The 15,661-nt window shown below is 39.5% G+C and overlaps 1 protein-coding gene across 1 annotated transcript in view; it reads left to right on the forward strand.

The window, feature by feature from the left end:
* The window catches only part of LOC140526093 (adenylate cyclase type 10-like), a 46,326-nt gene extending 34,169 nt beyond the window's left edge, over nucleotides 1-12,157 (forward strand). The window contains 14 exon segments of the mRNA XM_072642031.1: nucleotides 544-873; nucleotides 1,282-1,377; nucleotides 2,822-2,870; nucleotides 4,426-4,645; nucleotides 5,088-5,213; nucleotides 6,265-6,437; nucleotides 6,941-7,127; nucleotides 8,342-8,546; nucleotides 8,638-8,734; nucleotides 9,224-9,342; nucleotides 9,621-9,738; nucleotides 10,497-10,692; nucleotides 11,111-11,330; nucleotides 11,880-12,157. Of these exon segments, the coding sequence (XP_072498132.1) occupies nucleotides 544-873; nucleotides 1,282-1,377; nucleotides 2,822-2,870; nucleotides 4,426-4,645; nucleotides 5,088-5,213; nucleotides 6,265-6,437; nucleotides 6,941-7,127; nucleotides 8,342-8,546; nucleotides 8,638-8,734; nucleotides 9,224-9,342; nucleotides 9,621-9,738; nucleotides 10,497-10,692; nucleotides 11,111-11,330; nucleotides 11,880-11,980 (2,237 nt within the window). The 3' untranslated portion in view covers nucleotides 11,981-12,157.
* The last annotated feature ends 3,504 nt before the right edge of the window (nucleotides 12,158-15,661 follow it).

Below are 15,661 nucleotides of genomic sequence, written 5' to 3' on the forward strand. Positions count from 1 at the left end.
AATATTCATGAAGCACACATAACGTACAAAACGTAGCTAGGCTTGGGTAGAGGAGTTACAAAGGTGAAATAAGACGTTTTTAAATGGCCTCATGGACTTTACATCCTAGTGAGAGGAAGAAACACATACACAGATAATAAAATACAAGGTGAAGTTTTTTTTTTTAAGACAGGTGTAAAGCAAAAGTGTTAAGAGATATTAGAGGAAGAAAGGTGGTTGTTGTTGACCAGGATCGTTGAGGATGCATTTGAGTGGCTCTTTAAAAAACTGAGTAGGAGTTCAAACTCAGTCATTTGGAGTCAGAAAATGGGAGTTTAAATACAAGCTGTGCTGTTTTCAATCTACATGTCGTTGAGCAATACATTTCACCTTGATTCCTCATCTAAAATAAAGTGGGTAGACCCAATGATTTAAAAGGTTCTTTCTCCTTCCAGCTCTAAATCCTAAGATCCTGCATAAACTTCCATGTATTTAATGGAGAGCTTTCTATAGTGTAGAGAACAGGTGCTTTAAAGAGTATTACTTTGATCTTTTCTATTGCAGATTCAAATCCAACTACTGCTGTCAGAATGCAAGAGGAGCTGTCCTCTCTTCCATTAGCAGTGCTACAATTTGGAGTACCTCTCCTTCAAGAAGCAGCATGGGAGCTGTGGCCCAAGGAGAAGCAAGCAACCTTGCACCTTCAGTGTGCAAGATTCCTCCAGGATTGGGCCTGCCGATGTGAGAGCTGCAGTGGAGGGGACTTTGTCCCCTTCCACCGTTTTGCCATTGGTCCTGTCCAAAGCTCCTTTGCAACATCCTGGTTTTTCAGGGCTCAGAGTAGCAGCTCTCAGCTCAGAGAGGAGACCAAGTTGCAGAAGCCCTCTGTCCAAGGTAATCATGGTGTGACAGAGAGGACGTATCCTGGTAACATCTCCCTGACACCTTGTGGGTATTATGTTTGTGCTTCTCTTTTTCAAAAGACTAATCAAATAATGAAGGAAGAGAAAAAGGATGGAAAGGAAGTACCAAGTGAGAGAAACCATTTTTTTTTCCCTTTAGAGATTAACAACAGATATGATGGAGGAGGAATTATGGAATGAATTGTGGGATAAGTAAAGAGTTAAAATGAGAGGCAACTACAGTTGCCATGCTTGGAAACACTGATTTCTGGCTTGATATCACAAAAGGTTTTTATCGTCATTTTTTTCTTGGCAGGCTCCATTTCTCTGTCCTGAATCTGGTGTCCTGACTTCTGCTATGGGTACTGACGGCAAAGCCACCTCTCCATTTCTATTTTAGATTGGACAGTTGCACACTCAAGTGGTGCTGAAGAAATAATGAAGACCTTTTCAGCAGGAACATACTCAGTGAAACCTTCACAGGCCCTAAGCCAAGGTATTTTCCTTACATTCTCCCTAAGGTGATAGAACAGCAGTCTAAGTGAAAATGAGTCCATCACATTGATTGAATACTCATTCCATGTAATACCACATATTGGGATGTGTGATATTAAGGAGACTAGTCATGTCTTCCACAAGCTTTCAGGAGGTTCAGATAAATACATAAAAATGCAAATGACAGAGATATAATTTCCAAATACTAGCTACTCCACTGAAAACCTCAAGCAAAAGATTTCTTTCCCCCAAATACATTCTAGTGCTTTATAGATCCTTAGCAACTTGACAGAGAAATAGGGAAAAATAGAAAAACATATATAGTTTATTAAATTGACTTGACTTAGAAGCCACTCACTATTGAAGAACAATCAGAAATTTAAGTTAGAGTAGCTCTGAAATTGTCAGTGTGAAAATGATATTCAATTTGTAAAAATTCTGTTTAAGTACAGGAAAATATCTAAAGCAAAGGTTACCTGAATATCTATAGATAGAAGTATTTTAGGCAGTGGAAAGGCTAAATGAGAAAGAAATGTTCTTGTTTTCTGAGGAACTCCTCTAGCTCCCGTGGAACTCATGTAGGTTTTTACATAGAGTCACAGACTCTCTATATTAGCTCAGTCTTCCTGAGGTCATCTTATTCCTGCCCTTTTCTAGGAAGTATAGGCTCTCCTCAAGCTCAGACGTGGAATGCCATCCTTTGGAGATCTTTAGGAAGGGGATTCAGTGGCCTCCCTCAGCTATCTCACTCAATGATAGGAACATTCTTCAGTATCAGAAGGTTTATTCTCTTATTTAACCTGAATCCCTGCTGATCTACTTCAAGTAAATGGAACTATTCTCCTACCCTTCCTGTTGAGGCTAAGAGTGGATAGGAATTTTCTTCCCAACTGCATTACCTTCACACAATCCGATAAAATCTCTTCCGTTGGTGCCATTTTCAGACTTATCTATTCTGACTGGTGAAGAGACAGTAATACCTATGTCATCAGTCTCAGAGGGCGAGACTTAGTCAAGCCCAAATAGACAAAAGCCATAGAGGTTACTAGTCATAACAGCTTTTGGAAACCTAGGCTCTGTTGTTCCTTTGATAATTTCCTTTGTCTTGTGTCTTGAGTAGTGAGGATCAAATAGCTATTCAGATCTGGTTACAGATCTAATCTCGACAGCTCTTAATTATCTGTACTACTGTAAGGCAGCCATAGACTGGATGATCTGAAACCAGTACATAAACTAAAGCTTTTCATCCATATATACCTACACATACACATATTAATGCAAATTTTTTGTTTGTTTCTTTGTGTATTTACCTAATTTTATATTGCTTGTAGTAGTATTAGTGTTTATTTGCATTTCAGTTTATATTGGGAACGACAGTTCAGACATGCTTGAATGTCTGGGGGAACTCAAATATTGCTACAATTAACTATATTTTTTCTCCGCAGAGAGTTTTCAATTCGATAAGAAAAGTTTCAGGAATCAAGATCATCTCAGGTAGACCAGAGTGATGGAGTGTAATGAAATTAACAAGGAAAATTTTAAAATTAGTGGGAGGGTATCAGACTGATATTCTGTCCTAAGTGAGAGGGGGTCGTCAGCCCAGATAATACATAGGACCGGGTCATCAAAAAATTAAATACAAATTAAATATAAAAATTAATAGCTAAATAAATATCAATTAATAGCTCCATATAAATTGAGAAGTGGTGTGATGTAGTGAAAAGAGCACTAGACCCGAGTTTGAATCCTGGCTCTGACACTGACCTCATCATCTTTGGCAACTCACTTTATCATTTTCAGCCCTTTTCCTGGTCTATACTATGGGAGATAATAATACTTGCATTCTATGCTTCACAAGGTAGTGGGGGAGAGTACTTTGAAACCTTAAAATGTTCCGTAAGTATATTGGATTTGGAATGCATTTTTGATGACATACATTTGTTTCACCAATTATGTTTGGCTCATGCTGATTTTAAAAAGAATTTGTACTTCCCAAGAATTAGCTAGCTGTTTCTATATTATACACCTTATCCAATTTAAATTCCTTTGCTTAGCATTCAGAGTCCTCTGTAATCTGTAATACTTCGTTTAACTATCCAACCTTGTATTCAAGTACTACCCAAAATGCGCTGAGTTCCAGTCACATTAGTGGTGTTCAATATTGTCTACATGCATGAGAAGTGCTCATTCATATGTCTGCTTTTGCTCATACCAGTGTCTCTGTCTGGAATGCCTTCCTCCATGCTGTCTGATGACCCAAATTCTACCAGTTATTCAACCCTCACCTCAATTCTTATGTCTTCTCTGAAGCCTTCCCATACCTTAGTAGACTTCTCAGTATCCATTTGGCATGTACCCTTACAACATCTAATATATTTTTGTGTAGCTCTTCACACACACATACACATATCTTAACTCTCCAAAGAGATTAAGTTCCTTTAGAGTGAGACTTTTTCTTTCTTTTTTGAAATTTCTCATTATCAGTGCCTTATCAAAGAATATTAGTTAATTGATACTAAATAACATCCCTAATTCCTGTCCCTCAATATCAGTGGTAGAGAAGATAGGTAATTAAAAGAATTAGGTCATTACCAAATTATGTAAGTGCATTATAGTAAAAGGCAGAGGTAGTGTCAGTAGTTTGGAAGATGCATTGGGTTATTAGAGAAATACCTTATGAAAAAGTTGGTACTACTACACCCCTAGAAAGAGGAAGTCAAGGTAGTGAGCAAGTCATGGTGTTGAGAAAATCATGGTTGTTTATTGGAAAGATTACTGGACTAGAGGTCCGGAGACCTTTGTTCTAGTTTTGACTTTTCCATTAATTTGCTGTGTGATGTCAGGTAAGTCACTCCATTTCTATTCATCTAAGTTTCCTCATCTGTCAAATGATTTTTGAGGTCATTTCACCTCTAGCACTTCATGATTCTGTGATTCAAATTTGTTTTGTATAAACTGTGTGTTCCCAGTGCCTAGAATGGTTTTCTGTATGCAGCAGACATTCAGTAATTGTTACTGAATTAATGAAAGTTGCCCTTTTTCCAAATAGAACAGAGCAGGAGTTTCTGGAGCATGTGAGCAGAATGAAAGCCCAGGCCAGCAATAAGAAGGAAGTGCTGAATATGGATCCCTGTCAGTGTGGGGCCATCCTGGAATTATTTCTTTCACCTCTGACACAACATTGTATAATAATTGAAGATAATGCCCGTGCTTTCTACTACTTGCTAGAGGCTGCAGCTGCTTCTTTGTATATGTCAGACAATTACATGGTGAGAAAATTCTGCCTTATTCCTACTGGTCTCTCTTTTCATGTCCCTTCACTTTGGGAAATTTGAATGAAATTCTTTTTTTTTTTTAAACTTCCAACTGGAAGATGAAGAGAAAAATGTGAAGGTGAGAGAGAGAGAGAGAGAGAGAGAGAGAGAGAGAGAAGCTGGAAAAGGAACAAACAGAGAATTAGAGAGGCTAGTGAATAATTAGTAGGAGTTAATGTAACATATTAAGGCTGTCCCAAAAGTTAGCTTTTCCTTTAGGACTTGATAGAATAAATGTGTGGAGTAATAGGTCAAAGACTCTATTATTTTAACTCTAAACTAAGCCTAGTTTTAATTTCAATTCTAATTTTAACATTTACCATATTTTTACTTTAACCATAAACCTGACAATCCCCGTTTTATTCTCTTATCCTGATCTCATCTTCCTGGCTTGAAGGCATTTTTTTACTTGAAGAAAGCAACCAGCCTGCTGGGACAGTCCTCAGCATTTTCATTCTTAAAGAAACCTAAGCTGAAGATCAGTCAGTTCGAGGAAGCTACTTTTTGCAGTCTTCGGGCAGAGGTGAGAGTAGAGGAGACTTCTCTGAGAAGTTCTCATCATTTCTATGAAGCCTACTTCTTTTAGGAACTATCTCTAGGTGTATCAACCTCTGAAGCATCTTTACTTTAATTCTCATATACTGTCAGCTCGTAGTTATATGGAAGTATATACATGGTACTGTTTAAGTTCTGATGTGACTTTTCATAGCCACTCAGTCCATTTCTGTGTTACCATTTTCCATTTGTCAGTTGGGGAACACAAATTTATTTTTAGGTTAACTTAGCCTTGTAAGACCTAATGAGGGTAAGTAAATCTTATATATGCAGTATATTTGAAAACTAAAGGGAAATTGTTTTTGAATTGTCTACCATTGCTGGGTTATCTGTGGTCCTGTTCCCTTCAATTGCTATTTGGAATAAAATAAAGAGGACTTTAAATCATGATTATGCGTATTTTCAGACGGTTATTTCCATGTAGTTCCCCTCTCCCACCATTATTCTGTAGTCACATTAACTTCCCAACTTTCTTAGGAGATCTAGGTGACCTTATGGAGCATCTATCTTTCAGACAACCTAAAATAACCTTCCCACTTTTCAGTTGTTTTATCCACCAACATTACCCCCTTCAGTTCGCTCCTCCCCCCACAATCTCCTTCATGTCATTATCTCTGGAAGTGGCAATCACTAGAAAGGTGAGTATAGAACTTGATGATTCCAAATCTCTTCCAGGTGTTCTGGGGGCCGTAAACTATTTTTCATCCAGCCACCACCTAAATGACCACTTGTCTTGGGCCTTGATAGTATATTCTAGTCTAGACCTTAATCTGTACCCTCCTGCTAAAAGTGTAGGAGAGGAGAATGTAGAGTACGTTATTGGGTTTCTCTTATACTTGCTCTGCCCCTTTGCTTAGAGATACACTTGGAGACTGCTCATGAATGTGGCTCTTGTCTCCAGTTTTCCATTGGCCCTAATCATATCCCCAGTTAAAAACAAAAGATTCATTGTAATTCATTGAATGCAGACTTCATATGCCCCTTCTTTTCATGCCCCTATTATATCTTCTGTTTTCCAGGTGTGTTTCAATATGGGACAGATCACTTTGGCCAAGAAGCTGGCTAGGCAAGCTCTCCAACTGCTGAAAAGGAACTTTCCCCGAACTTGGTTGGGGGCGATCTTCCAGTCCTTCCTTGAAAAGTACTGGCATTCTTCCTCCCAGAGGCAGGTCCCTCTAAATTGCAGTACCAAGTGAGATCGTGGGGCCCAATATCCCTAATTCCTTCTGGAGCCATGAGGCATCTCCAACTAATCCAGTTCAGGGCTTTGAGCATTTCTAGGATTGGAAAGATGCCAGCATTGAACCTGCTCACCCAAGTGATTATACTTCATTTTCCAGCTAGTTCACTGTTGAAGTAAAATAAAAATTCATTTTCCCTTAGTAGAATATGGAGTTGCACCATCTTGAGATGTGTTCACTGAGTTTTGGGGGCAAAGGATACCATTAAATTGTAACTCCATAATTAATGAGCATCTAGACCCAAGTGTGAATGAAAAATACATTTAATCAGAATAATAGCAATTCAAAGATTATGCCTTTTAAAAAGCCTTCTCTTTGAACACTCTATTTGTTAGGAGGGTTAATTTCAAACTGAGTGGAGGGTTGGGAGCAGTGGGAAGCCTGGGCCTCTTCTAGGTTTGTTGGTTCTGGAGATTGCCCCTTGCTGAGTGGACTTACATTTCTTCTGGTGGAGGGGGTGCCAACGACCCCCACCCCCCAACAGTGAGAAAAAGTTGGCAGTCCTGCAGCAGCGAGTGCGCTGCCTCTCCTTACTTTGGCAGCTCTACAGCTTAGAAACCACAGCCAGCAGCAGCAGGTTTTCCTGGCTTGCTGCCTTTATGCAGAAGAATTCAGCTGAAGAGTTTGTGAGCCAAACTCAGGTGGGTTCCTCCTTCACCCTTCACCTAGGCTTATTGAATTGAGAAGCTAGAAAGGGAGATCCCTAATGAGACCATTCTCTGAAGGCTCCTGGTGTTTGTATCTGTATCTGTATCTCCCTGGTGTCCTCAGCTCAGCTCAGTATAGTTAATTTTGTGTGGAGTTTCTGCTTAAACCTAGAGAGCAACAAAAAAGTGATACACCAAATTTGGCCTTTTTTCTTTAAGTTCATATGAGTATGGCACTTGGGAATAGTCAGGGGATAGTCTTTTCTAGGATCAGCTGGATAAGCCCAGAAACTTAATTGGTTTTAAGGAGTCAGGCAATCCCTTGGAGAAATAATCTGTATATAGACCCTTATTCTGGGCTCTGCTGAAGGGAGTGGAAGTTCTGAGTAACCTCTTCATCTCTTTAGAACTCTAGAACATAATAGAAGAAACAGCAATTAGGAAATAACACAGATTGCAGTGATCAGGTTCAGGCGCTCTGTTTAATTCATTCAGGTTTTGTTGCAGTGCAGTGTTTTGAAGTTTATCATGAAGGGTAACAGAGTAGTGAGTCAGCTGTAAGTTGCATAGTCTCATTAGAGAAGGTAAGGTTTGACAAATTTTGAAGCAAAATATCAGGGATCAGTGAAGAGTAATTAAGGAAAATGACCTGTTTAAATACATAGAAGTGAGAAGGAGCAAGTTGTGAATGGGGTAGAAGACAAAATTGCTTGGCTTGAGTGATAACTTGAAATGCAATAGACAAATGCGATTGTTGTGATGTGTTGTGTCTACAGGGTGGTAGAGATACCTTGAATTCCAGGCAAACAAAAGGGAACTGCTCTTCCTGTTTCCTCACAACATTCATGTGAGGTCCCAGTTTCACAAATGAGGAAACTGAAGCCCATATTCACCCAACTAGAAAAAGTGAGGCAGAATTCAAACTCAGACTTTCTAACTCCAAATTTCAGTGTTCTATAATAATTCACATTTACATAATGTTGCTTTACTGTAATACTGTGTGGGATAAGCAGAAGTATTAGTATTACTTTGTTACATATGAGGAAACTGGTATTCATGAAGGTAAAGTGACCTGTCTGTGGTTACACAGGTAATTGTTGGGCTCTAAATCTAATGTTATTTCTGTCCCATCATGATGGCTTCTACAAGCAAGAAGACTGGTGTTTTGAGGGCAAAAACACTTTATCCCTTCGTTTGTTATCCCTCAGATTATCTCAGCCTATGTGGACTTCTCCCAGTTTTCCCAAAGCATGGGCTACAAGGAGGAGTGGCTGCGATATGAATTGATCGCCATCCAGAAGAGTACTCAGTGCACTGTTTCCAGAGAGGGCCTGCTGGTCACAGCTCAGCTCATGCAGGCTCTGGCCTATAGCAAACTTTGCCTTGGCCATCTTGACCTGTCCATCCACCTGGGTATTGATGCTTGGGATAGTTTTGAAGGAATCTTAGAGATCAAGGGTCAGATGGAATGAGGCTCCATTCTCTGTTTTCTGATCCTCTGCAGGTTATCAAGCTCATGAAATGTGTAAACAGCTTAGAAAACCAGCTCTGGAGTGTCTGGTCCTCTCAGTTCTGTTCAAATCTGCATTTCTCAAAAACAGGTATAAAGACTATTCCACATCATTATATTCAGCATCTAAGGAGGGTGGGTTCTCCCTAAGAAGTGGTTCTCGCCTGTAAAAGGTAGATGGGAAGAGATGCAGTTTCCTTGTCACTCTCAGAGGCTTCATAGTGTGTAGAGTGAGTGATCAGGGAGACAGTCAGAGCTGCTGCAGGGCACTCAGCACAACTTGTTGGTGAGTAAGTTACATGGTTTTTTTTGGTATTGTGTCTTGTTTTTTGTTTTTTCTTAGAGGAGATAGGAAATTGCAGAGCCTCAGAAAATATAATGATTTGACATTAGGTTTTTACCAAAATACTTTTTTTTGTGGGGTGTGGAATGGGAACCATAGTATCTGATGTTGGATTCACATATCCCTGAGTAAAGAAGTAGAATATTTGATTTCTGAGGAATGTTCAGATGTCCTTCTGGTCTGATATCTGCCCTATCCCTATGCCCCAAGTGACTCCAGTATCTGTGTCTTCAACAGGTATGACTTGTGTGTTCATGTGCTGGAAAGTCAGTGGAGGCTCATTTCTCATAGTGACAGTGTCCTAGACTTAGCCTGCTTCTATTCTTCCTGCTTAGACTTATTGCTTTATGGTGAAGGTGAGTGTTATCCTAGGGTATGTGGTAAACATGGGAGGCATCAGGCTTCTGGCTGGGCTCTGGATATAAAACACAGGGAAGGTCCCAGATCTTCTCAAGCTTAAATATATCTTTCTGAACTCTAAGACTTAAAAGTGTAAGAGTCTGTACTTATTTTTTTTTTTTAACACTTTGTTCTTCAGTAATATATACCATTTCCCTAAATGTTCATGATTCTCTTTCCCACTGCCCTCCATGTCATCCCCTTCAGATGGCTTAAATTCCTTATCTCTCCACAGGGTTTCTGTGTCGACCCTTTGATGAGTGCCTACGATTCATCCAACAGTATGAGCACAGCTGTATCCTGTCTTCTCAGAGCAATGTCATGTTGGGTGTCCATTCTTCTCTGGCTATGTGGTAGTATGGGGCAACAGAACCACAATCAGAGCTGGGCTGGGAGATGGAAGGGGTTCCCCAGTTGTCCCATGCCTCTAGGCAGGACTGCCCTTAGCCCAGGGGTGGGGAACCTATGGCCTTCTAGGTCCTTGGGTGTGGCCTTCTGAGTCCAAGTTTTATAGAACAAATCCTTTTATTAAAGGGATTTGTTCTGTGAAGGTTGGATTCAGTCAAAGGGCTACACTTGAGAACCTAGAGGGCCACATGGGGCCTTGAGGTTGTAGGTTCCTCACCCCTACCCTAGCCCATTGAGGAAAAAGAGGGTCTTCTCCTATGTGTTGTGGGGTGAAGGACTATCCTTTGGGGCTTTCCAAAACTAAGTAGGAAAACAAATGAGTTAATTTTATAAATATTCACCAGAAAGGTTCTCACGCATTTAACATGCCGTTGACATGGGAGTGGGACAGAAAAAGCAGTAGTGGTATAGTAGGTGATATTAGTATTTAAAATTTAGGTTTGAGAAATTTCTCCTTGAAAAAGGAGAAATGAATGTCCTAGTCACCCCACCCCACCCCATCTCATACTTTAATCTTTCTATGTGTAAAAAGCTTTTTCCAGTCTCTTCAACTTCAGTAGTTTTGGTTGTGCCCAGAAAGTATGACTAAACATGACTTGGGGGCTGAAAGGTGTCTTAGAAGAGTCAGGACAAGCTCAGTGTTTTGTTGGAGAGGTGGAAGAGGAAGGCATAGGAAAAGCTAATGGTAGCATTCTCTCCCTAGGTTTGCACGACACCATCAGTGGGACCAATTTGAACATAGCTTCTCTAAAGCTCTCCAGCTGGTGGACAGGACAAATGCCTCCCTATTTGGTACCCATGGTTTTGTCCGATTCTTAGAGTGCCAGGTGATGGTATTACAAAAAGTCATAGAAGATGCATCCAAGCATATCACAAAGACTCGTATTCAAACACTCAAGGTGCCCATTTCCTGCTGTTCATGTCTCATTCTTTCTTCCCATCAAATTACATTCATCCTTTTCTGCTGATTGGTTCTATATTCATTCTTCTCTTGTTCTGCTTCTCTAGTAGGTATTCTTGTTCCTGAGTATTTGTTCTTGAGAAGTTTCTGTTCTTGTTGTTATCCTTTTTTCTTTCCAAAGCCCCAAACACCTCATACTGCTCCCCAAGGACTCTAATCAAGTCCATACTTGACCAAGCTTTCCATATCCTTTTCCCTCAGGCTCCAGTCCCATTCTAACTCCTCCATTTCTAAAATATAACTTGGTAAGCTGTCCTACCACCTCTTACCCTGGATCTGACCATATTAAGTAAATGTTAGGAGCAGAAAAAGGGGTGCCAGGTCTTGAAATAATGACCCAGTTCTTTTTCTTGTAGTACTTCAAGAAGTTCTTCTCTCGCTGCTCTACCAGCCCTGTGTATCACTCATGGGTCTACCAACTTAAGGCATCGGTTAGTCTGTCAGGGCATGAAGGGACAGGAGTAGTACCCCTGGCCACTGTCTTCAGACTGGACAGCACCCACTTGCCCACTGCCCAGGTGAAAGAAGCCTGGCTGGACACGAGCATCTCTAGCCAAGGGAGTTTAAGCCTCCGTGGTGAGCACCCATTTCTGGAGTCCCTTTCTGGTGGAAATGTCAAACAATCTTAGTTTTCCACTTGAAAAATAGACAAAGATTGCAGCTGTGAGCTAAGAATAGGTACAACTTCAGAAACTGCTCTTTCCTCTAAAATGCATTATGTTTATCCAATAAACCGGAGTACAGTTAAAGAAAATAGAGGTCTCTTCTGCTTTTGACAGCAAAAGACCCATAGTCTACCACAAGCATTACTCTTAAGAATTAGGAAATTTTTGGGGTCAGCAAAATTTCTGTGTCATAGTTTGTGCTTTGTCATAGGGAAAATGGAGACTGGCTATTCACTGAGTGACGAGGAGCCCTGAAGTAGTAGGGGATGGTTTTTTAGTCTCCAGGAAGGTAAATTGAGAGGTGTAGAGTCAAGAAAGAAAAGCAGGGTCAAAATCTCTCTATTTTCTGTTTTTGTGTCCTCTTTATTTTAGCATCTTACCCACCACTTTTCTCTTTCCCAAGGCTCTGAGTTTTACATTTGCCAAATGATCTTGCTATTCTTTGTGTGCCTGTTTTCAGAATTTGGCAAAATGGACAGTGCCAAGGAAAAGAAGACTAAGCCAAGAACTCCAGAATATACATTAAACGAGGATGGATAGGAGGCGCAAAAATGTGTGTAGAACATACACCTTTATGAAATGATGGTATTCACATTGTTATAGATGACCCAAGGAAGTGAGCTGGAGTCTGTCTCTTTAAGCGCTGTTCTGTGGCTCTTACTGTGTACTGTATCTTTTAGATTGCCAGTCACTCCTGTGTGTTTGTGAATTTCAATAAAAGCCTGTGTCCAAGGTAAAGCATTAGTTTGTTTTTTCCTAACTCCTAATGGATACCATTATACCTAAACCAGAAGCTCAAGCTTTGCTTGGGTTATTTTGAGGTAGATTAGCGCCACCCCTCAAGATCTCAGATTGGCATCAAATCATGGAAACTTTCTCAATTCATCATGTCTAACTCCTACCCAACTAATATGGTCTATAACTCACCAACTAGGTGGCTGAGAGGATAGACTGCTGATCTTGGAGGCAGGAGGACCTGAGCTCAAATCCAGCTTCAGGCATTTACTAGCAGTGTGACCCTAGGCAAGTTACTTATTCTTGTTTGCCTCAGTTCCCTTGTCTGTAAAATGAGCTGAAGAAGGAAATGGCAAACCACGCCAATATCTTTGCCAAGAAAACCCAAAATGAGGTCATGAAGAGTGGTTCATGAGTGAAACAATAACCACTATAGTAAGTGGTCATCCAGCCTGCTTGAAGACCTACCTACCTAGTAAAGGTCACCTCCCAAAGCATCCTATTTCTAGTTTCAAACAGTACTTTGTAACGTAGTTCGTTGAACACAAACATGCTTTCCTCTAAATTCTACCATTTGGTACTAGTTCTCCCTTTTGTAATAGTCTTAATTCAAGTCTAATCTTCTTCAGGCTAAACCTGTTTCTGTAATCCAGTAACATAGTTTGTCACCTCACCATCCTATTTGTTCTCATGTTGAAGTGCTCCACTTTGACAACGTAATTTTTAAAATATAGTAATCAAAGCTGGATATAGTACTATCTATGTGATCTGATTAGGATCAGATGCTATTTTCAGTTTCCATGGTCTTGACACAATATTTTAATGCAGCCTACAATCAAAGGAGTTCTTTTAGTATCTATATTATACTTCCAATTCTTACTAAATTTCCAGATAACTAAACTCCCCAAACCATTTTCTTGTTTTAAATTTTTAAAAAAAATTTTTAACATATGTAAATATTTTATTTTACAAATATCCAGACCAAGAGGTTACAAGTGGAATGGTGAACTTAGTTTTTAAAAGTACATATTAAATTTGACATGACAGTAACAAAACTTGTCAGCTTTCCCTTCTAAACTTCTTCCTGCTTTTATATATTTTTAAATGCTTCATTAATGCTCATTCCTTTTTCTTTTTTTTTATTGTTATCACTACCTGCAGTTCCCCATTTTCCCACATAGCTCTCCCTTTTAATTAATAAGTATAGTCAAGAAAAACAAAAAACATGTCGTTTGTATCTCTAAATGTATTTCTCTTTCTTCAGCTGCAGTCTGCCATCTCTTTTCTATCATTCTTCTGAAGAAATGGTTGGTAAACTGAATATTGATCAGCATTTTGAAATTTTTCAAAGTTGTTTTCCTTTTCATGATTGTGGTCATATAAGTTCTAGTTCTGTTCACCATCAGTGCATTTCTCCAGCTTTCTCTGAATCTTCATTTCATATGTCATTGCATTCATATACCAAAATTTGTTCAACCATTCCCTAATTGGGAGGAACCCACTTTGTTTCTAGTTCTTTGCTACAATAGTGTTACTATAAATATGTTTGCACCTATAGGTCTTTTTCCTTTGTCTTTGACCTCTTTGGGGTACATGCTCAGTTAACAAGTTAGTGAATGAGCATTTGTTGGGCGCCTAATTTGTGCCAGACCCTGTACTAATAAGCACTGGAAATATGTAGAAAGGCAAAATATAGCCCCTCCTAACAGCTCACAGTCTCATGAGGCAGACATCATACAAACAGCTATTTACAACTGAGATATACAGGGGGTCCCAAAAGTCTTAGTGCAGGTTTAAGCTTTAATGACTTCACTACAGAATAAGTAGACTGTCTTCAGTGAATAGCATTGAGGAGGAAGTACCAGAAGAGTGGAATCGCCTGCATGTAGTCTCAGGTCAGATTGGGGCTGGAAACCAAATCATTTGAGTCTGAATCATGAAGGGAAAATAGTTCTTCAAAAAGAAAATTTAAAAGATAATGTAGAATTGCACGATTCTGATTCTATCCTTCATTCAAATTTTGGTGAATATGAATTAAGTCTTAAGCTTTAATAAGCTTAAAATTGTGCTGAGATTTTTGGTACACCAAAAGGTCAAAGGTCAAATTAGAGAAAACTCTCCAAGGGAAAGCGCTAAGATTAAGGAGGACTTTTTGTAAAAGTGGGACTACAGCTGAGACTTGAAGGAAGCCAGGAGGGGAAGGTGATGAGGAAGAAAATACCAGGCATGGGAAGACAACCAGTGAAAATGCCCCAAGTTGGGAAATGCAAGGAAAAGCAAAGAAGCCAGTGTCATTGGATCACAGACTACTTGGGGGTTGTCAACAGGTAGTTACAATGTCACGGGACTTATGTGAAAACCAAGTTTATTACAAGGGAAATGAACATGTATGTGAAACCTGGTGGGTTCACAGTCCTTACAGAAGTTTACATTTTTATGACAGCAGGACAAAGGGAAGAGGGGATACCAGGAAGGGGTGTGACATGGGAGGGGGAATGGTTCAGCTAAGGTAGGGAAAAAGACAAGATCACTCTCCAAGAGGAGGAGCAAGGTGATGGCAAAAGCCATCTTTTCCCTTGGGAACTGCTAAACTATGAAGATAGGAGGGTCTGCTTATCTGCAAAGGACCCCAGCTATATAAGCTTTATTCCAGCCTGGCACAGATTGGCTAATGCCTCTCTTGCCTCCCAAGGACACCCAAGGAGTCCAACAACAAATGATGTTGGCTAGGAGGAGTTTCATCCTCGTCACATTCAGGGCCTCCTACATGCTCTGGATCCAGTGTTTCTAGAAAATATGTCAACTTGAAAAAATATGTTCAGAGGACCCCTTAAAAGCCAGGGTGAATACTGTGTGAAATGACTGGAAAGGGACTGAATTATGCAGGGCTTTAAAGGTCAAACAGAGGATTTTATATTTGCTCTTGAAGGAATTTATTAAAAATTTGTTAAATTTTTGTTTTAACATATTTTAATATTTGTATATAAATTTTTATTTTTAAGTATTGAAAAATTATTAAGAATTTATTTTAAAAATTTATATAAAAATAAAAATTTATTAAAAAGCAGTTATATAGACTTAGATTTGCACTATAAGAAGATCACTTTGATAGTTGAGTAGAGGATGGACTAGGATGGGGAGAGATTTGCAGCAGAGAGGCAGGATATTATAATCAAATATAAGGTAACGAGGACCCTACGCCAGGGTGATGGGAGTGTTAATGGTGCTTTTATGACACAAGATACCCAGATAAAAATGAGAGGACCGATTGGATATGGGGAGTAAGAGACTGAGGAGTCCAAGAGGACACATGTGACTGGGAAGATGGTAACAATAATGGTAAAGTTCAGAAGAGGGGGAGGGTTTGAGGGAAAAGTTATATTCTGTAATTATTTTGTATGTAATCTCTTTTTGCATCTCTTCTGCCTCTGCTTTGTTAATAATATGCAGAAAAGCTGATTGTTTTGATAGGTCTATTTTATACCTTGATGCTTTATTGAACTTATA

The sequence above is a fragment of the Notamacropus eugenii genome, chromosome 2 (genome assembly GCF_028372415.1).
Source record: "Notamacropus eugenii isolate mMacEug1 chromosome 2, mMacEug1.pri_v2, whole genome shotgun sequence".
Lineage (NCBI taxonomy): Eukaryota > Metazoa > Chordata > Mammalia > Diprotodontia > Macropodidae > Notamacropus > Notamacropus eugenii.